The sequence below is a fragment of the Argiope bruennichi genome, chromosome 2, assembly GCF_947563725.1.
Source record: "Argiope bruennichi chromosome 2, qqArgBrue1.1, whole genome shotgun sequence".
Lineage (NCBI taxonomy): Eukaryota > Metazoa > Arthropoda > Arachnida > Araneae > Araneidae > Argiope > Argiope bruennichi.
In genome coordinates this window covers 42,876,163-42,896,535 of record NC_079152.1, presented here as the reverse complement: position 1 = coordinate 42,896,535, position 20,373 = coordinate 42,876,163, and the positions used below count along the sequence as shown (strand labels likewise).

Sequence of the window (20,373 nt, the reverse complement as noted above, 5' to 3'; positions counted from 1 at the left end):
TCAGCCAATTTCTGTGCAATTTCTTAATTGTAAAGTACAGATAGTATTTAATTTTTCAGTTTATCTTTATCTTTTCGGTATATAAACAATATGCTGATTTGTACGAATTCAAAGTGGCATGGTTTCAACTTTTCCACTCAAGCGTTCAATATTTTATCTTTTAGAATACGAAATTTTTGAACATTCTATGCCAAAAACAATCCGCTTATGCAACGGAAAAAAGCTATGATGATGAATGATGGTAATACTGTAGGAAAAAGAATGTAGAGTTGAAAACTCAAGCGTTGTTAAGTACTAGTTTCCTACTAAGTATGTCAAAATCTTGCCAATTGTATAAAAACGCGCCAGATTTCCTCGTCATGGATTGCTACAAAAATTGCTACAATATATTTAGGGCTGAAACTATAATTATTAGGATTACCACATTTGGTAAGAAATTAGCCAAAAAATATTCAGCTTTAGCAAATATTTTTGAATTGAGCCCAAACACGTGACACTGGACGAGCCCATAAAGTTTTGTGAGCAAATCGCAGTTGACATCTCGAACTTAAATCCAAAAGAAAAGCATGACAATAGCAGGCTTGAGAGAAGGTACTAGCCCAAATAAAGTAACTCATAAATTTTAAAATACAAGCTCTGATCAGGAATGTATTCTAGCTAAAAGAGAAAGGATAAAATTAATTTGTTCTATTAAACTCTGTTCTTTAAATTAAAATTTTCCTATGGTAATACTCACCAAATGTTGTAACTATAGACATTATGGTGAATGCGTTTAATATTACAACCCTATGATCATTGGCGAGTTTTTAATGTTTAGCACGACTTAAAGAAATTAGCAAAACACTAATAACGTATACTTAAATAACGCTCTAGTTAAAAACAATTTTCACTTTAGACACACAGACACACACAAAAAATTAATTAATGAACATTCGAGCCTCTAGTCCGGATCATCGAAGCACTATAATATTTAGACTTGATTCATTTATTTTTATTTTATTGTTAAAACTTGCTTAAATATACAAAATCGATAGCATATTGTAATATATATATGTAACATTACAAAACGAGTAAATATACATCCAATAGTTAAGTAATTAAAAACATTGCATATTTAAAACATTTCTACGAATTTATAAAATAAATTAAAGAGAAAAAAATTGTATAGGAACAAAACTGTTTTCACTGAAAAACTTATTTTTAGAATTTTGAAGTAGAATAAAAACGGTTTTCCAGCATTATAATGCTGCGAAATCTTTTAAGAAATTATTAGTGGTTTTTTTTAGAAATTATTAGGTACTATATATGAAATATCTATTTCGCAAATTTGTTACTCTATGTCTAAATGCTTATCATACAAAACGTTTTCGAACGAGTTTTGTATCATGTATGTCGTCTCATAATGTAACGCAATAAGCAAACATCTCATAACGAAATTTACATATAATGATTATATCGACCTAAAAACCTCATATAATTAAATCAGACGGAATGGTTTTTCCAAAATTCTTTCACAAATTCCTAATAAAAGTCTATTCCACAATCTTTTCCTCCTAAAAAATATGAGAATTTTAAACAAAAACTATGAAAGCCAGAAATGCTTAAAATTTTATTTTTAGAGTCTCACACATGATCGGTTTGTGCTTCGCAGGAGAGAGAGAAAAAATAATACCACATTTAAGATAATTGCTGACATATTGAAACAAAAGTTTGACATATAATAGGAATTTTCGTCAGAAAATAGCATACCAAATTTCTTTATCGAAATCTTTGCGCTTTTTAATTATCGCGTTTGCATGCATATAAATGTACATATAGTCACGGTCATATAAACACGGTCAGATCACAGACAGATATAATCTGAAATTCTACGCGGATTTACACTTTTTAAATTTAAATCTGTGTATCAAATTTTAATAATCTAGCTCTTGCAATCATCGTATTCATTTGCACTTGGACGGGCAGACAGATAAACTTTCATTGAATGGATTTCGTTTAAAATTTTATGTAAGTCTACGAATTAGGTATAAGGAATTAGGTGTAATCTACGAATTATATGAAGTTTCAATCGTCAAGCATTTTTCATTTATCATGTTCAGAAGCAAACAGATAAGCATAATTACAAGAAGTATGTTTTTCTGATTTAAGGGGATCTGAAATGTGGAGATTCGTCAAAACATCTAAATCGAATTTTTTGGCAATTAAAGTGCTTTACTTTCGCATACTTTGCTCTCGATAAAATAAAAAGAAATTTGAAAATATGTAATTTATATTAATGTTTAATGCAGTCATAGAAGAGACACTAAAAGAAAATTTTCCTCTCAAACCATTCACCCGAAAGATGCTATCAATGTAATAGTAAATAATGTCTCAAAATAATTAAAGAAATGATCAAAATATATGATGGAAATATGAGTACTAGTTACATACATTCAATTTTGCTGTCAAGCCTTTTTTCCTCATGGAAATTCTTAAGAAATAATATTTATAAAAATGATTAATATGTAATTTGAATATTTTATGGGGTGTTCATTAATTATTGTCGGGGTTTCCGTACCTCATAACTTTCGAATAAAAATATTACGCAAAAACCGATTACGTATTCGTAAATTACAACTCAAAGACTTTTATTAATGATATTAAAGTGTAAAGCTTGCACAATTTGCACTTTGTAGGCATTCAGCTGAAGGCGATTATGCATTCGTAAATTACAACTCAAAGAATTTTATTAATGATATTAAAAAGATTAATGAATGTGCACATAGCTGCCCTTCGGGCTCATAACACATCGAGGCGAAATTCGATTTCCCTCCAAGTGTTCTCCAGCATTTGTGGGGTAAAATTTTGGATCGCAGTAATAATTCTGCGCTTCAGTTCATCAAGGGAGGGCACAGGGGTCTTGTACACAATGTTCTTGACAAACCACCATAGAAAGAAGTCCAGCGGTGTTATATCTGGTGATCTCGGAGGCCATGGGTTGGTCCACCTCTTCCACACCACCTGTCGGGAAAGTTCTCGTCTAAAAAGTCACGTACAATCATGCCCCAATGTGGGGGTGCACCATCCTGTTGAAATATCACATCTGGCTGATGTTGCTGCACCTGAGGTATCGCATACATCTCCAGCATGTCAAGGTATGTCACTGAGTTTATTGTTGATTCAGCAAAGAAGAAAGGTCCAGTAACTTCAGTATGTGATAAAGCGCACCAAACATTCACCTTTGGGTTATCTCTTTCCAGTTCTCGATAATCGTGCGGGTTCTCCGGGTCCCATATTCTACAGTTATGTTTATTCACTTCCACTGAAGAACCATTTCCGAAGGTAATTTTCATCATTCTCAATTCGAGTCAAAATTTGTTCAGCGAACTCAAAACGACGCGGTTTATCATTCGGGTGTAAAGCTTGCACAATTTGCACTTTGTAGGCATTCAGATGAAGGCGGTTATGGAGAACGTTCCATATCGTCGTATGCGGGATATGTAATAGCACAGCTGCTTGTCTCGTTGATTTTCGTGGACTGCGAGTAAACGTTTTTTGGATGCGATCAACATTTTCCTGCGAAATGCTCGGTCTTTCCGCTCCCTTTTGGTGTAGAACGCTACCAGTTTCCTGAAATTGTGTTAACCAGCATCTGATAGAATTATCCGAAGTAGGATATTTCTTGTACGTGGTCCTGAAGCGAAGTTGAGTAGTTATGACTGATTTAGTTTCGAAAAACCACAATATACACATTGCTTTATCTTACACGGTCGCCATTCTTATTTATGACGTCATAATTATCCAGACTGCAAATGCGCTAAGATAGCATTGTTGCCACGTAAAATTCTTTAATTTACGAATACGTAATCGGTTTTTGCGTAATATTTTTTATTCGAAAGTTATGAGATACGGAAACCCCGACAATAATTAATGAACACCCTGTATTTCGTAGGGAATTTTTTTTTAATTTTATCAATTAATATATATTTTTATTTCTTTGGAAATCTTGAAACGATAAAAAATAAATAATAAAGAAAATTTTGTTTTTTTTAATCATTGATACAATTAATATAATAATCACATCATTACAGTGAAAATATTCATTATGTAAGTGAAGTTTGTTTTTCAGATTTTGGCGCATATTTTTAGATTATAGAATTTGCCTTGAAATTCAGCCACATAGAAAATTCTTTGCCGGTTTAGCAACAAAATAACCTCATCATTACGAAAGGATAGGAGGAAATAACTTTCTAATAAAACATAGTTTATTTCAAAATTGATGAAATAAATTGTGACTAATATTTTGCATGATTCTTCGAAATTCTATTGTTCTTTTCCTGTTTACGAACCTATATTTCCTTGTTACTCTTTCGTAAACGAAGAACACAAATACAAAACATTGCAATCATCAAAAAATTCGAAATCGAGATTTTAACTGAATCAGATCTCCCCGAGTTAGAAAATCCCATTTTCAGAAATATTTGTCTTTGTGGGAACAAAATAATTCAAAAACGCAAACAGCTAAAGCGATTAAAATTAATACGTAATCTTTGCAGCAAATTTGTAGATTTTTTTAATAAAGATTTGGACGAAATCGGTTAAAAGGAATCTGCTTATATGTACACTAATGAACTCGATATGCAAAAACAGAAAGAAAAAAAGCAACATATGAATGAAATCTGACATGTATATTGTTGCGAAATTTCCGGGGTTCGTTTGGATAGTGGGAGTTATATGGTGTGGAGAACGCTCAATCAGCAGTAGAAAAAAAAAAAAAAAACGACGTTTATTTACACGAAGACACACAGGACAGCACAAAGACGACAACTATATACAGCATAGAAGACGATTATTTTCAGCCGAGACGTGCAGCATACAACCAGACTCTACTGCAGACAGTAGCGCATAGCTTAGTTCAGCACTAGCTTCATTCCGTCGCTGCTCCGCTTATCTCTGGAAGGCCAACTCTTCCGTCGATCCCGACTACTCTACACTCTGTCACTTCCGACTACGACTACTTCAATTCACGACGACCCCGGCAGCTGCAGACTGCTTCCTTTTATAGGTCTCAGGAGGCGGAGCTAGAAGCCTCTCAACCAATCAGGAACGTTCGAGGCGTATCTCGGTTCCTAATGGACGGATCGGGAAAATTCTCGATGTTTCGGGTATAATCTATTTTGGCGCCAAAGTCGGCAAATTGTCGCCAAGTTTGTCGCCAGGCTCTTGCCCTTTTATGGAACCAACTATGCTGGGAAGCCGCATCACAGATTCGTAACAATATTTATTTTTAGTACTATAAATATGAAGTAAATTTTGAACCAAATTTGTTAAAAGAGTGATCATTTGTTGGTCAGTATATTATTTTGCATATAAACTCGTTAATTCAACCAGCTGGAGTTGTCTCCTCCAAAACTTTATAGCATATACTCTAACGAAGGTGTTTTTTCAAAGAATGCCTTGTACGGCTTTGGCTTACATTAGTTACGAATTATTAACTTCTGACATTAATTTAGCATTTTTATCGATCATTCATTGTTAGTATTTTGATCTATCGTGTGACCTTTGACGTGATTACTGGCAATCGATCCTTGGCATGCGGTTAATAATATTAAAAAAAAATCGAATTTGTGTTTCAGGTGCATTTTTCTCAATCGATTGAAACAAAAATTTGAAACAGAACTGCACTTGCAGGCACAAATCACATGTCATATATGATATATTTAAGTCACTCGCTTTTGAATTATCGAGTTTACATGCTTCTGAAAGTACAAACGATCCATTTCTTGTTGGATTTGGCTCAAAGTTTGACTGGTGTCTACACTATAGATGTTAAATCTGAGTACCGAATTTTATCTCTCTAGATCTTTTCGTTTGTAGTTATCTAGTTAACTTATATTCGAAAAACCGGATAGACAGACTTCTTCAGAGCGGAATATGCTAAGCATTTGAAATCTACAAATCTGGCGTAAAGAGTTAGTAAATTTTATCCTTCTAGTTTAAAGCATGTCTGAGTTATCTGTGTTGCAGACGAACAGACATTTTCCAAAAATGTATTTTTCGAGCTCAGGAAGGTCTGAAAAAATCTCGAGGCAGGTTTGAAGACATAGATGAGACTTTGTATTTTTAATTTCGTTTTATTCTCTCTCGGCAGGCATGATACAAGAAGGCGCAGTGTGACACAAAAGCTGAAGTAAAGAAAAGCGAAACAAATGATCACTAGTCTTATATAACATAGAATTTCCGGCCACGTGCCGGTGGAATAAATATGTTGACCTTTGACAAGGGCAACGGAAGTATCACTTTCATTCAATACGTAGTACTGATGGCGCATTAGTTTTACAGAGGAATTAATTAAACCGAAAGTGGAATTGGATCACGAAATAAGAGAATATTTTTAGAATGAAGTTACTATGGGCTAAATTAAGATAAAATCTTGGTAATTAATTAAATTGAAATTAAAATTAAAATATCATTACATGTGTGTGTGTGTGTGTGTGTGTGTGTACGAGGAAGTGAAACGCAACGATTTGGATAAATAAAATTTAGTATGCTAATCTTGTAGCCAAAATTAAAGACCAGCGTCAAATTTTGATTCCATTTGACAGATAGGAAGGCGTCCATATCCATACTCAGTTCTTTTCTTTACATCAGGAAACGCAAAGCACATTATTTTGCATCACTACATTCGAAAGTCTGGTGGGTCTTTTCACAAGACTTTAGCCCTTCAATATCCATTCATTAGATTTTGTCCCTTTGTGATGTCATTTTATATTTTTAAATTTTTTTTCTACTTTCTAATTTTAATTTTCAAAAATTTGACCTCAAGATTTTAACGGATTTTCTCCTTTGATCGCGGCGATAAGAGTAATCACTGCATCCAGAAGTGAATTCGAGCGCAAAGACTCCAGATGACACTGTGATAAGTTTGGAGACTCCCAGAACAGGGTGGCTGCCAAAACTTACCTAAAGTTTTGTGTTCCGTAATAGAGAAGAGAACCTAATATAGATTTTGGTTATTTTCTTTTCAACTGATTGAAGCCAACATTTATTGCATAGCTACAACTTTTTTAATATTAATAGTAATCGCTTACCAAATTTCATTAATCTAAATACTTGCATTTTCGAGATTTCGAGCTTACATACATTCAAAAGTAAAGCTCGTCAGATGGCTACTCTTCAATGGATTTGGTTGACAATTTGATACCTATCTGATTTGGATATCTACACACCAGATGCTACATCTGTGTACCAAATCTTATCTTTCTAGTTCTTTAGGATGCGTAGATATTGTGTTCATTTGTATTTCTATAACAAGGCAGCCAGACTCCACGTGAATAGATATCGTTCAAAATTTGAAAAAGACTTACAAATTTGATGTTAATGGTGCATGCAAAATTTCATCTGTTTAGTTCAAGGCATTTTCGAATTGTCGTATTCACAGATGGCATAAATCCAAAATTGCGTCCTTCGGATGCAGGGAGGTCTGAAATGAGAGATTCCTTAAAATTTTGAGTTCGAATTTTTTTGACGATCACAATGCCTTCTTTTTGTGTGCTACATATACAAGAAAGCAGAAAAGGAAAAGTGAATTGGGAAATGGAGCATAACGATTTACCTGTCAATTCCTTGCTGTTGACTAAGCAGATAGGGAGATGTTTATTACAATTTGAATTTCACGTGATATCTGGTATGACGGAGTTCCTTTGAAAAGGAAGAACTGCTTTTATTATCTATACCGTTTTGTAAAATTTATCTCTCTCGCTGTTTCTACTTGGGTAATTACAGCAGAATTTCCTCGTACTGCAGGAAAGTTAGTTAATGTTAACTAGAATTTATTTCTTATCTCAGTGACAAGCGGTGTTGATAGTTCTACAAAGGAATGAACATTCATGTTAAAAGTAATGTTGAAATACAGGTTTCTGTTCCTTTTATAATGCGAGGGCATAAATAGGGAAACTGAGGGTTCATAAACTAGACTTTAAGCATATCAAACCTTAAAATCCTCCCATCTGTCCATTGAAATTTTGTCCGGAAATCATTACAACAATGATTTGCGCTGTCTAAACCAAATGAGAGAGAATTTCTTCCACAATTTTCTCATGTACTTAAATAAAACGTAGCGACTTCTCTAATCATCTTTTCTCTGTAAAGTTGAAGTGTGTCAGAAGGAACTAATAAACACTCACAGGCTACGGCACTCTGCAAGCGTTCATGCCTCTATCCTGACTTTCATGCCTAGTGATGTAGTAAAACGCGTTTTATGCTTCTTAGAGACCTGAGGATGCAATTTGGGCTCCTTGTTTTCCACCGACTGGATCAAAAATCGGACAAAAAAATCTACAGTTTTGGTCAATACAAATTTTAATTATCTAAGTTGTTCAATCTCGTCTTTATATGCACATATATATGAATATGTAGATAAACAAATGGTCTTCCTTTTGACAGATTTATTCTAAAATTTGTTATAAATTTAGAATTTAAATTCTAAAACAGAGTAGCAAATTAGATTTATCTAGTTCTTTGTGTTTTGCAATTATTGTGTTCACTTGCATTTGAACAGATAGTCAGACAGACTTCTAATCAACGGATTTCGTCCAAATTTTTGATTGAAATCAATAAATTTGGTGTTAAGACCATATACCGAATTTCATCACTCTAGCTAAATGCTTTTTTGGGTTAATGTGTCCAATGGCGGGTAAATAGAAAGAATAATTCCCAAAAATACATTGTTTTTACTCTGGAAGATCTGAAGACTAAAGATTAATCGAATTCAAATGTTTTGATGATCACACTCTATTCTCTTTTTATTTCACGTATATAAAAAGGTTTTAAAAAAAATCGAGCACAGTAAGAATTGCTTAGAAAAAGAAGGGTGTTTTTTTCTCCCATACTTATTGAAAGACAGATAATTACTTAAACTGGAATAACTGATTTTACCTTTATACATAGTTGTTACATCCCGAATTTAGTTTGATTATATTAATGTCTTATATTAAAGCAATATTACAGCTATTTTGTGACGGTTCTCGCAATTTTGAAATACGGTCAGAGGACGAGGGCGATACATGAACTGGCACTCCTCTCGACAAACCTCCTCACCACCCTAATTGGAGAACATTTGCCTCCGTGGATTTAAGGTGCACCAGATTCGATTACTCGGTAGTTCTAAGGTGGAATCAGGTGTCGAAATTGGAACCCACCGGTCCCGAAGTCGAAATCTTACCACCAGGCCTTGTTATATCCGGAATATAACTGTGCATGCCATCTAGCACTTAACTAATTTCAAGTTCTCGAGAGCAGTTGTGATTTCTTTTTTATTCTAAAAGATGATCGATAAAAGTTGTGCGATATTCAGGGTTGACTCAGAAGAGAATGAATCCATTATTGATAATTAATAATTATTCGCAAGGAAAAATAATTTAATAATTGATCGTGTTTATAATACATGATCCGCGTTTTGGTGATAATCTAATTTTCCCAAAATAATGACTCTGTTTAAAATAAATTATTCATACATAATTTGATACTCATGATTCTCTCAACAAAGATAATCTAAAATTCAATCTCATAACAATAAGAAATATTAAAAATTTATGTTCAAGTTATTTATTTTAAATTACACGTTGTCTATTACGGTAATGCTTCATTTTTTTAAATTTTTTTTTTACTCCCGCTGCAAATTATACAGATATTAAAACAGAATCACTTTTCCTTAGTTTTCAAAAATGGAGGAAAATCATGTGATTAATCATTTATGGAACAAAGAAAACTTGAATTTCATTATAACGTCGATCTGTTGTTGAAAATCAAATAAAAAAAAATATTTTTTTTAAAGTTGAAAAAAAAATCAGAAAAAAATTGCTTGGTCATTAAAATTAGAATACTCCAAAGACAATTTTTAAAAATTTTTAAAATGGTGAAGAAAACAAATTTGTGTTATAATAGTTTTAGAAATGATGACACAAATACGCTACCTTATCATTTAGTTATGAATCAATTACACTTTTTATTAAAACTTCAAAAATAGATTCGATAGATTCTCATCTAAAGAATATCTGTATCGAATTTGATAACACAAGGCGATCTAATGATGAATTATATAAAGCACCGATATACACACAGAAGTTTAGATCTGCATTCTATAATTAACTAGTTATGGAGTTCAGACAAATATATGTTCTCATAATCTCTTGTTAATGTCATTATATTGAACTAATATCAAATGTTAGAATTGAGACAATTCAACATTTGAAAAAGGGCAAAGATATTTTAAATTTTTACAAGAAGTCCTTAGATGAGTGTTGTCGTTGCAGTTTCAGAGAAAAAAATTTTACAATGCCATTCGTTCGCTTTTATATTTAGAAGATTATCCTTAAAATAACTTCATTGTTTCACTAGAAATTATCTAATAATATCTTGATTCACAGAAAAAAAGTGAATAAACGTAATTAAGGAAATGTTCCAAAAAGCGATAAATCATAAGATGATCTTTAGATAACGCATTGTCTCCGTCCAATTATTTCGAATGTAATGATCCAGTAATTGTTAAATCTATAAAATTTTCCGGTATCCGTTCGAAACACTATAATTTATTTCAGAATATTTAAGTCTAACGGTAAAGTAAAGATAAATAATTCCCATTATCTGAATAATACAAATATTATTTGAAATTGTTGTCTTTAATTCAATTACAAATCAAATTTAGATAAGAAATCGCTATTTCGAATTTATCGTATCAGATACAAAGGAAAATCATTCCTTTTTTTTTATCCCAAGGGAATAATTGGTGTGATAAGAAAACAAAGCACAATTAGGAACACAAGATGAAAATCCAAACATAATTTTTGTTCATTATGTCTAAGCCAAGCCAAAACGAGCGGTAGTGGTCTCATCAAATCTTTCTCGCATCTTCTCTAATAAAATTATAACTCTTACCCCCATAAAGGTGTGGAAGACCGTGAATGCAAAGAGGACGGAATTTTTTATTTTCAGAGCCACATACTTGTGAGTTATACACTTCGTATTACAGAAAATAAAATCGGTATTTGTGCCTCAATCAGTTGCTGTGGAAAGAAATTCACAAGTGCGCAGAAAACAGTCAGCTGTAACTCGCAGCGAGACCACATAGAGTATTCGATACATCATAGAAATCGGAAAAAGATTTATATAATCTAGATGAATTAATTTTAAACCTAAGACTTTGATCCTCTAAAGTTGTATTCCGACAAATAATCACAATGAATGGATCGCCAACATCTTTTTTATTTCTATGGCAATTGTCTGCTGACGTATGTAGCAAGTCGTTGGCGATTTTGAAACAAAAGTATCTCGATGTGCATGGCATGTCTTTCCACAGCAAGTGATTAACTACATCCTATTGGCAAACGATTGCGAAAGAGCCTATTAGCGAATAATCTTTGTCGATTCTTATTCGACAATCTCTCCCTTCCTCTTTTACTTTAGTCGTTGGCATGCAATTAATGCACAAGTAACAGAAAACCGAATATATATTTGCGACGCTTTCTTTTTGACGATTGAAACACAGAACTACAATTGTTGTAGTTCTACAGTTTTTCATAGAACTATAACTGTTGTTACAAGATACGAAATTCCATTTAATTAAATCATTGCACTCCCAAGCTATTGCAATTCTGCGAGAGAGTTAAACTGCTCCTTCGTGATTATGGACTTCATGATAAGGTAATCCAGACTTCCGATCCATTTTCCTTTCCTCCCTGGAATTTTCCTCAGTTTTCATTTTTAAATCCCTTCTCTGGTTTTGAGAAGCAGAGTACTGTCCCTATTGCCTAACAGAATCTGTTTAATTCTCATCGCTGTCAGTATTCAGATTATTTAAAATGATTTACGGATGGTTCGAAATCAGAAGGCCATGTTGGTTGCGGTATTGTTTTTGATACCGACACATTTAGTTACCGTCTAGATCCGTTACCGTCTCTATCTGTTTTATCTGCTGAATTATTAGCCATCTTTTATGCTCTTCAGAGGATTTCACTCTCTTCTGATCGTAAATTTTGTATCTATACTGACAGCATGAGTTCATTGACAATGTTTTCCAACTGTAATAATCAGATTCACCCGGTTGCCATGGAAATTCTTGATCTTCTAAAAACTTTAAAAAACAGGGAATTTAAGATATTATTTTGCTGGATTCCGAGTCATGTCGGAATCGCTGGCGGATAACGCAGCAAAGAGTGCATCTTTGCTTACACAGCAAGACATCCCGTTCTGTGATGCTAAAAATATTTTTCAACGTCGTCTGTACTCACTCTGGCAGGAATCATGAAATAATCATATTAATAACAAACTTTATGGCATAAAAACCTATCATTTCATCCTGGCCTTGTTTACCAGTGCGAGAGCTAGACGTCAAATTGTCTAGACTCCGCATTGGTCACACTCGTTATACTGATAAACACCTTTTATTCGGCGATCGAGCTCCTTTCTGCTCTAGATGCCAAGTGATTTTAACCGTTCTTCATCTTTTAATAGAGTGTCCTAATTTTAATCATCATCGTTTACGTTTTTTCTGTGCTTCAAAAGTGGACATGCAAATGCTCGTGGGGGAACGTCCCCACAAAAACCTTTTTAAATTTTAAAAAGAAATTGGCTTTTACAATTTTATTTGACATTTCAATTTGTTACCAATTTTTACAATGTTTGGAGATAAGCCCTTGCAATTTTTTAATCAGTTTTTAATTCTACAGAATCTTACATAAAAACGCCTTATATATTTTAACCATACGACTGGCGCAGTATAGTCAAATTTGGCTCTTGCGCCACTAAATACCACTATCCATCCATCCATCCATCCCAAGCTATTGCATTTACACGCATGTGAAAATACAGACGGTCAGTCCATAGACAAATTTTACCCAAAATTTGAAATAAATCTACATATTAGATTATAAAACTGTGAATTATTGATAAAAGGTCAGCCCATAGACAGATTTTATACAAAATTTGAAATAAATTGGATGCTACAACTGTGAATTATCGATAAAAGGTCAGCCCATAGACAGATTTTATACAAAATTTGAAATAAATCTACATATTAGATGCTAAAACTGTGCATTACTGACAGACGGTTAGCCCATAGATTTTATCCAAAATTTAAAATAAATCTACATACTAGATACTAAAACTGTGAATTACTGACAGACGGTCATCCCATAAACAGAATTTATCCAAAATTGAAATAAATCTACATATTAGATGCTAAAACTGTGAACCAAATTTCATTTACCTAAATAGTGAAGTTTTTGTATTATCGCAATTACATGCATGGCAAAATACGACGGACAGACGATCACTCCCTGACGAATTTAATTCCAAACTTGATACTAAGCAAATTTTATATATTTTGTTGTTTAAGTTTGTGTTTTTAAGTTGAGTACATGTTATCATATAAACATGTACTCTGACAGCCAGACTTCCCCTGAATGGATTTCGTTCAAAATTTGATAAAAATCTACAAATTCGATGTCAATTTTATCCGCATAGCTCAAAGCAATTTGGAGCTATCGTGTTCACAGACAGACATAATTTTAAAAAATATATCTTTTTTTTTTTTCTCCCTCAAGAAAATCTGAATTATAGAGATTCGTTAAAAATTTCGACACCGAATTTTTTGACGATTACAGTGTTTTGCAACCAAGGAAGTAAAAGCGAATAAATTTAATTCAGGCTAAGAAAGGAGAAAAAGAGAGAGCTAAAATGATTTCTTTCGTATACCAAAGTATACGTAAAATTAATAGAAATGAGAATCATTTCTTATTCTTTACACGAAGTATGGTAATTATGAAAAATTCGAATTCGAGATTTTAATGAATTTCCATCATTAAGCTAAAAATGAGCCGCAAGCACGTCGATTAAAAAATTATTTTCCTAATTTCCAAATCAATAAGTATATAAAAAAAATACAAAATCAAAGCATTTTAAATTATTAAGATAACAACACTTTTTCAAGTATAATCGGCCAGATATTTATATGTTTCATTACATTCACTTTGTTATTAGAATATTTATAAATACCGAAAGTCTACTTCAATAATATTATGTATAAACATGAACGCCAAGCAGTCTATAGATTAAAAATAGATTTAATAATAGATTAATAATAATAGATTTTTTTCAATTACTAAAATTTGACGATCAATCTAAAACAAAGAATTAACATGTTAAAAATGTAAAATTAAACTGTCCGCTAAATTAAAAGAACAGTCTCATAATGTACACTGCCTAGGGTCGCAGAATACCTACTACCTACACATTTCAGACCATCAATAACTACACTTTTAGGAATTCGTCTCTGTAATTCAAAAACACTTTCAGATCTGACGGATGTAATTTGATATATGGTCTTTACAAGAAATTCTATCCTTGTATTTTGGAGGAAATCCATTCCCAGGAAGTTTGTTTTCATTTCTAATGTAAGTAAACAATACATAAAGAATATAATTACAAAATGTAATGAGATAATTGATTCAGAATTTTAACAACTTAAGTGTAAACGGGTATCAAATTTTGGATAAAATCAGTCAACGCATTGACCATTTGTAGGTATGCACATTCACATGGATGTAACTGTAATAAAACATAAAAAAGTGTTCAAAAAACATTCAAAAACGTAAAAATATAGATAAATAAAATTTCTTGACACTAAAATTGTAATTATGTTTCAAAATTTGTGTTGCAATAACAAACTTTTATTAAGAAGCATGTGAGAAAAATTCCAGGGAACTCTGATCCACTCTGATTTTAGGTTGAAGCTCGTAAATATAAAATACTTTAATTTTTGGTAATGAGAGTGTTGGTTATGAAGAACTAAATGAAATTATGAGATTTGAACTTCACATTGGCAAGAAAATAAATGATGTTATATGTCAGAAAAATAAAACATACTGAAGAAATCAATAATATTTTTATTACTGCAAAATAATAATAATTTAAATCTGTGTTAATTTTCAGAAAAAAATATCACATAACGAACATCAAGTTCTAAAAATATAAGCAAAAAATAACTCAACCTAATCTCCAAAGTTTCAACAATGAATTAACAAACGTTAATAATAATATATAAAACTATATAACAGTAACATAAAAATAATAATTTAATTTATGATAGTTATCTAGAAGAAAACAAGATAAAAAAATTATTAAAAATTTTATCACATTTCATTTTTATATGAAATTCTCATATTTAGAATATTTACATATAAAATGAAAAAGCCCAATAAACCACACAGTTATTTGTACGTATAAAATAAAATGTGCAGAAATGTATAAAGACCCTCTTTAAATAGCATTACAAACCCTTTTCCCAAGGAATCAAAATTTCAACAATTTCACAAATAAAAATCAAATTCATATATGTTATAAATATATTAAATTGATGCAAAATAAAAATCAAGTTCATATATCTGTTATAAATATATTAAATTGATGCAAAAGTTTCAGGCTATAGGAAAAAATTTCTAAATTTTTATGATTGTTCTAGAATATTAGAATTTATATAATAAAATTATATACAAAGATTATGATTGTTGTGTGCCTACCTATACAAGCAGACATTTCTACACACTAAAAATAAAACGGTCTTTAAAAGGAGATATTTCTGACACATAAGACATTAATTTGATAATAATAAAACCAATTTCACACAATAAATCAATATAATGAATTAATAAAATTATTATTTTCTGCAGATATAAGAGGTAGAATTTATCGATTTTCAAGAACTTTTTAAGATAATTGTTTCAGCACTTTAATATCAGCTTTTGAGCTAAAAGATTTATTTTTATTTATTTATTTTTTAAAAGAGGAGAAGACATTTTTAATATTTGTTGCTTTAGAAGTTATTTTGTTCTTATTCTTTTGATAGCATTATATATTTCAGATTACATTCCTGACAAATTAAATAGTAACAATCATAGCAATAAAAAATTTTAAAAAAATCTAAATGCAAAAAAATATATATGTTGTAAGATAAAGTTAGCTAACAACAACAAAAAATTTTTTGTTCGATTAAAATAGATAAATATCTACTGTTATTTATATAAATATCTACTGTCTCTTAAGTTAATTCTTAAATATTAGAACTGAAATTAAGAATTTAAAATTGATTATTTGCTTCTTTTTTGTTAAAAAACATTCATAATAAATAATGGAATACATAATGTAATAAATAATATACTTAAGACTCATAGAGTTAACCATATTGTTTTTCTTTCTATGAGATACCACGAAACAGTTAAAAAAAACAAAAACAAGTAGCATTTCTATAAATGCTATTAAGGAATTTAAATCAGGGGAGCACTAACAGTGAAAATAAATGTTATTAGCTGCTGAATAATCACCAAAAAGCTACTTCTGTGTGCAAACCGAAATTAAGGAACAGATTTTATTAACTTTCTAAGATTCGAAAACCTTAAATAACAGCTTTACTCGAAATGAAGAACATTTTCTCTATATTTGCAGTAAAGTTTTGATCAATCAAAGAAATAAAATATAAAAATCATAATTTATAAAAATAAAAAGAAGATTTTGTAACAAAAGTGAGGAGTGAATAATCTCAAGAATTACTTAAAAGAAATTAAAAACATAGTAGTTAAATAGCAACATTCTCTCAAAATTCATACACAAATCCCAAATAACCATTATCTATAACAATTGAATTCAGTACCTGTACTAGAAAGACATTGTATAACTTTTTTGTGTGAGGATACATTAAAATAAGTTGAAGGAAATTAAGTAACCAGTAAACTGCAATTTGATATATTATTTAGTCTGAAGTAATGAACTTATGCACATAGACTAAATTAAATTTAATGCTATATTTTAAAAGTATCCATTGGCAATTTGTGTTTACAAAAAAAAAAAAAAAAAAAAGATATGTTTAAGAACTACAAAATGAGGTTGATTTTAAAATTGCTTGATATAAACATTGCTCCTATTCTTTTGTAAATTGCTTTCATTCAAAATAACTTTTGCATCAATTTAATATTAAAATCATTTACATACAAATTTCAAAGAGATATTATTGTAGTAATCAACAAGATTTAAATAATATTAAAGAAATAAAGAGAATTACTTAGCAGCATAAAGCCAATTACATTACAGCTCATTATAGAGCTGTAATATTCTCACTCAGCCAAATCAGAATTAAATCAAATCTTTTAGCATACCTTTTTTAATTTTTGAAAAAGGAATTTTATAAACACTAAAGTTTGTAATATATTCTTTAATTTTTTTTTTTTTTTTTTTCAAAAATACTCGCAAGAATATTATAAATAAAACATAGAATAATAAATTTATTTTCCAGATTTCATTTTAAATAAAATTAAAAGCAGCAATCATATCAGTATTTTAAACTATATAACTTTAAAAGAAATATATAATAAAATAGAATCTTTAATTACTTTATTATTAATTTACTATCTACTGCTGATTTATATAATTTTCATTTTATCAAATTGTTTAGTTGTGCGTTATTTTATGTTTAATTGCAAAATTAGCAAAAATAGAAAAAAGAAGAAAAAAGAAGCCCTTTTACCTTTACCTTTACATCACCCAATTTCTTGGTTACACTGTTTAACACAAATCACAGATTAAGCATTGTAATTTCTTTTGCTCCATTTTAAATATTCAAAATTCTACAAAATCTGTTAAAGAATTTTTTATGTACATTCTAGAAATATATTTCAATTTTAAAATTGAGTTTCATCACAAAATTTGGGCTTCTATAAAGATTAACAGCCTCTTTAAATTGCAATACAATACAGTATAATTACAAACAGTACATGGAATGTTATTCTATAAGCAAATATAACTAAAAGCACATGAATAGAAAGAAGAAGAAGGGGAAAAAAAATGGAGGGAGAAGGTCAAAAATTTTTCACCTTGCTTTACAGTTGCAGAGATATTAAAATTATTCCAATTTATAAATAATTATAAAATATATTATTCCAAATTGAATTCTTTCTACAAAGTGAGAATATGGTATAAATATGTATATGATTTTCATTAACATTTTGTACAACTTCTTTTTATTACACCACAATGTTTTGATTAGCAATAAAAAATTTTTTGAAGCTTCAGTTAATAGTTAAGCTCAAGTTACAAAATGCTCTAATTTTCAAATTTCAACAAGAAATTCTCAGTGATTTAATGCAATGCATCTTAGCGGAAACACAAGATTATCAAAACAATATAATTTGCATTATTTTAAATATACTTAATTTGAAATTTAATTCGAAGACTGTAACTTAACAAAGATTTCAAAACATCATACATAATTATAAAAAATAACTTTTCATTGTTTAACTGAGGAGTGTAACAACTTCATTTCTATTAATAATTATAAGAAAGTAAAGTAAATGTACTCAACAAATTGAGGCTATTTACTGCCAGTAAGGAGGAAGGAGTGGGGAGGCAGAAAGAATGTCAAACACTACATTTCTAATTACTTGAAATATTATTGTCTACATTTCTATTCATGTCATTGTTCCTAATAATGAAAATTGGTGCAAGCTTATAAATTTATCATTTTTATAATTACTTTTTTTTTCTGTATTCAACTAATACTTCAACTTCTGTATTCAACATGCAACAGGAAAGCAGAAAAAAAACCAATTATAAATTATATTAAAATATTCTTAATCCACAACAATAAAAAATGTTAATATAACATACAATTCTAAAGTCACCTATAGAAGATACTAAGGTAATTTATAAATACAAATTAAAATAAACTCTAAATGATTTATAACTTTTTTTCTAGACACCCAAACCCATCAAAAATGAGATTAGAATATCAAATGACGGTCATCAATATAAAGCACCATAATCACCTTTCATAATTTGATGACCAAAATTACAGGGTTTTTTTTTAAATATATAGAAACTTTGAATAATTACAGAATAAACAATTGAACAAATATATAAATATGTCATAAGTGAAATTAATGAACACATTTATTATCATTGAAATTATTGCACTTGATAATTTCAGTTCTGAACTAATTGAGAGTTAATTTAAAGTAATTCTATTGAAAGCAAGATTAGGGTGAAAGAGGGAGCACTTCTCGGGGGGGCACCTCGAAATGAGGATGAGATGCTTCCGGCATGGTGGTTGGATCTCGCCACCCTGGAGGGTACACTAATAGGTGGGGGATCTGACTCCCCCCATCGATGACGGGACGTACTTCCTTCGGGGAGGGTTGTACCGTGGCCGGTGACGGCCCTTAGGACTCAACCACAGTTCCCGCCAATTGCTGTTGCGGCGGTCCGGTCATTCAGTTCTATGGTTTAAATCCGTGTGCCTTAGGGCGGGTCGGAGAGTTAGAAGGTTGACTTGACTTATTCCTTTCATCACTCAATACATGTGAACCCTAAAGATTACTTTCTTTTATGAATGTAAAACATAATTTTTATGGTTTTCAATCACAAAACCAAAGAATTGAGACCAATCACTGAAAGAAAATATGCCAAAATATCAAGTGATATTCTTAGCAATGTTTGTAATATCATCAGAAAGTATATGCTATATTATAAGGATAATAATGCCCACATTACAAATATTTCGAATTATAAACAAGAATCTACAAATATCTTTAATGATATATTGCTTATTAACTTGAATAACGAAATTCATATATATATTACATAATAATTGTTCATGTAGTAATTATTCAAAGCGCATATATATTTTTGAGTCATCCTGTATTATGCATATGTTGTGCAAATATCGATTTAAGTTTACAGTTTTTCAGAAAACTATGATGTAAATCAATTTTTACAAGTTACAGAACATAAAAATATTATTATATGTTGAAATCCATAAAAACATACTACTACTATACATTTATTCTATGTCACATAGCATAAACAGACTGCAATTTGACTTGAAATTTTATTTTTCATTCTCATTTCCTGGGCTTCCTGATTGCAATTGCTCTCTAAAAATTATTAAGGTTAAAACCTTTTATGGCAAAACTGTAATATGACTTTTCATTATCAAAAATTCAATATAGATGATTGCATTTCAAACAAAAATGAAAATACTCATCAAATATTTAACATGCAAATAATGCTAATGAGATCGTTTTTTATTCATTCAAATAAATAAATGGAACAACAAATTTCTTACTAAATTATATTTCCATAATTATCATTTTAAAGGCATCTGATATCAGAAAATTTCTTTTACAGCAAAGATGCTTTTCGAAATTTTATGTCTTTGTAATTTATAAAAAATTAAATAAATTATAAATATTGTATAAAAAAAAAGGTAAGGAGACAAAAAATAACATAACAAAATAACAGTGGATACTTATAGTAAAAGAACTGTCCAATAACATACTTTGAATGAAATAG

The 20,373-nt window shown here is 30.4% G+C and overlaps 1 protein-coding gene across 4 annotated transcripts in view; it reads right to left on the bottom strand.

The window, feature by feature from the left end:
• LOC129958660 (uncharacterized) overlaps positions 1-20,373 on the bottom strand; it is a 31,027-nt gene that overhangs the window by 1,409 nt on the left and 9,245 nt on the right. Inside the window, exons 7-8 of one of the 4 annotated variants that reach the window (XR_008783278.1) lie at positions 17,558-19,955; positions 7,347-7,462 (exon numbers count right to left, since the gene is read on the bottom strand). Coding sequence is in view for 2 of the 4 variants with exons in the window: in XM_056071284.1 (XP_055927259.1) it covers positions 19,910-19,955 (46 nt within the window). In the remaining 2 variants the exon portion in view is untranslated. Of the gene's footprint in view, positions 1-7,346; positions 7,463-16,866; positions 19,956-20,373 lie in introns of those variants that run through there. The other 3 variants (XM_056071284.1, XM_056071296.1, XR_008783280.1) reach the window with 3 other exon arrangements.